This window comes from Electrona antarctica (genome assembly GCF_951216825.1).
Source record: "Electrona antarctica genome assembly, chromosome: 9".
In the NCBI taxonomy this organism is placed as follows: domain Eukaryota; kingdom Metazoa; phylum Chordata; class Actinopteri; order Myctophiformes; family Myctophidae; genus Electrona; species Electrona antarctica.
In genome coordinates this window covers 50,272,264-50,274,565 of record NC_136790.1, presented here as the reverse complement: position 1 = coordinate 50,274,565, position 2,302 = coordinate 50,272,264, and the positions used below count along the sequence as shown (strand labels likewise).

At 41.9% G+C, this 2,302-nt stretch overlaps 1 protein-coding gene across 1 annotated transcript in view; it reads right to left on the bottom strand.

The window, feature by feature from the left end:
• Nucleotides 1-454: 454 nt before the first annotated feature.
• LOC306930030 (integrin alpha-2-like) overlaps nucleotides 455-2,302 on the bottom strand; it is a gene marked incomplete at both ends in the record, with an annotated part of 22,981 nt that continues 21,133 nt past the window's right edge. Inside the window, 3 exons of the mRNA XM_079510769.1 lie at nucleotides 455-547; nucleotides 1,594-1,710; nucleotides 2,118-2,207. Of these exons, the coding sequence (XP_079366895.1) occupies nucleotides 455-547; nucleotides 1,594-1,710; nucleotides 2,118-2,207 (300 nt within the window). The remainder of the gene's footprint in view (nucleotides 548-1,593; nucleotides 1,711-2,117; nucleotides 2,208-2,302) is intronic.

Sequence of the window (2,302 nt, the reverse complement as noted above, 5' to 3'; positions counted from 1 at the left end):
GTTTTATATTATTAAATAATATACAACTACAAAAAGGTTAGTTGATTTTCCCTTTTTTAAATGTTATTTATAGTTTTAAAAACAATTCCCCTTTATCCATTATTGCTTATTATAAAAAGGTTTTAAAATAAATTATAGTTCTAATATAAAACTATATTAGTTTAGAAAATTGCATTACAAATATTTGTATTTAATAGCCCTCTTTTGTCTAACAAATATAGTAAAAAAAACATTCCCTCCTCCCCCACTCAGAGTGGATGGACTGACCTGATCACTTGAACTCTCTGCACTTTATATTTATTATTTATTCACTATTCATTGCACTATATGTTGTCTTTGCACTGTCTTGTCCTGTTTTGCACCTGTCCTAATGTTGTAACTGTACTCAAATAACCAAATTCCTAACATGTTTGTTTACATGTCATGGCAATAAACTCTTCTGATTGTGATTCTTTCATTCCTTGTTGCTCTGCAGTGCGTCTGTCTCTCCCTCCTCTGCTCTCTCCTTCTGCTCCAACTCCTTGTACTTCCTCTTGAAGAAACCCAGCTGAGAAACATAGAGAATGACATTAGTATTGAATCAATCATATAGAATCATATAGACAAAAAGAAGAAATCCACAGAAACGTCAGCCAATATAGGTGTACCCTAATGTGTCATTAATAGATTACATAGCTATTACTAGGGGGTTTGTCAAGGTCTGTCTCTCTCCACAGACCGTGTCAGCCCTGGCCACTCCCAGGTACGGAAGATACGTGTACTTATACGCCCGAGCAGAATTGTAACATCCGTGGCTCTGGGGTGAGCACTTTATGTTTGGAATCGGTCATGTAGATGTAAGAGCTGCAAATGTTGCAGGTGCGTAAACCAGGTTGAATTTCTTCCATGACGCGCATGACACACAAGCGTAAATAATGAAACATGCCTAATTTTGTCATGTCAGCCACTCGTGGTCAATTAATATACATGGGCCGGACTTCCAAATAAGAGTATAAGTGCAGAGTCTACACATCTGTACCCAAAGTTTGTCGTCGTTTGGTTACTTTGATTGTTTCTTGAAAAGCTTGGTCCATATAAAACAGAATACAATGCAGTCATGGTGAGCAATGTAGCCGGTTTGTAAATGCACTACATCCATTTGTGATGTGTGCAATGGATTCAGTATATAGGCGAAGTGATGTCGGCAAGGTAAATGTAGGCCTTTTGTTCCCTTTGGGAAACCTGCCCATTGTCTTTAAACTTGAACAATAGGCTGTCTGGAGGTTTGAAGTCCACTCCCATGGTGGGGTGGGGGGAGGGTGGCAGGGACCGAAAACGAATAGGCAGGGATGGTATAAGTATGCCAAAATCATATCTAGAAAATGTTTCAGATGGAAAAAAAAACAGAGATGATTTGATTCTAATAATAAGGAAAAGTCATGGAAGCCGGAAGGGGAACCTTCTGAGAGCTTCACGGGAAAAGATAATCAACTTCAAAATCTCATAATGGGTCAGAAAGACCTCCCCCTGCAGTAAAGGGTGTTACTAGGGGGTAGCACTGATTAGCAGTGATTGCTACGTGTATCCTAGTGTGTCAGTAAGCCCCGCCTTCACCTTCCAGAGAGCAAGGACCGCCATGGCCAATAGGAGCAGACCTCCGAGGACGCTGCCCACAATCACGCCCACCGGCACCTCAGACTCCGCCCCTGGCTTAGTGATGGACAAGCCCACCTACAGAAAGAGAGAGAGAGAACAATATCTCTGCTGTGTGGAAGAAACCACCTAACTCCAAAATGTTCATGTTTCAGGATTGATTCATGAAAAAAAAAAAACACTCTAAATTGGATTTAGGTGTTTTTTTTCCTCTTTTTTCTTTTTTTCAGACAGCAATGATATTCAAATTTTGGAAATAGCCACATATATAGCTCACTTTCAATACCCTCATGTGGACAGGACCACAGTTTGAGAACCACTGTTTTATACTGTTCTTAATGGATCATCACTGTGGGAGTAGCGTGCGTGCGTGCGTGCGTGCGTGCGTGCGTGCGTGCGTGCGTGCGTGCGTGCGTGCATGCTTGCGTGCGTGCGTGGGTGTGTGCGTGTGTGTGTGTGTGTGTGTGCGCAGGTGGCTGTCTTACCGTTATTTGTGGGTGTGTCACAATAAGAAGTTCTGGTTGTTGAGTTTCGAGAAGAGCTGTGCTGGTCAACTCAATGGACTCAAACAATGCCTGAAAACACACACACACACACACACACACACACACACACACACACACACACACACACACACACACACACACACACACACACACACACACACACA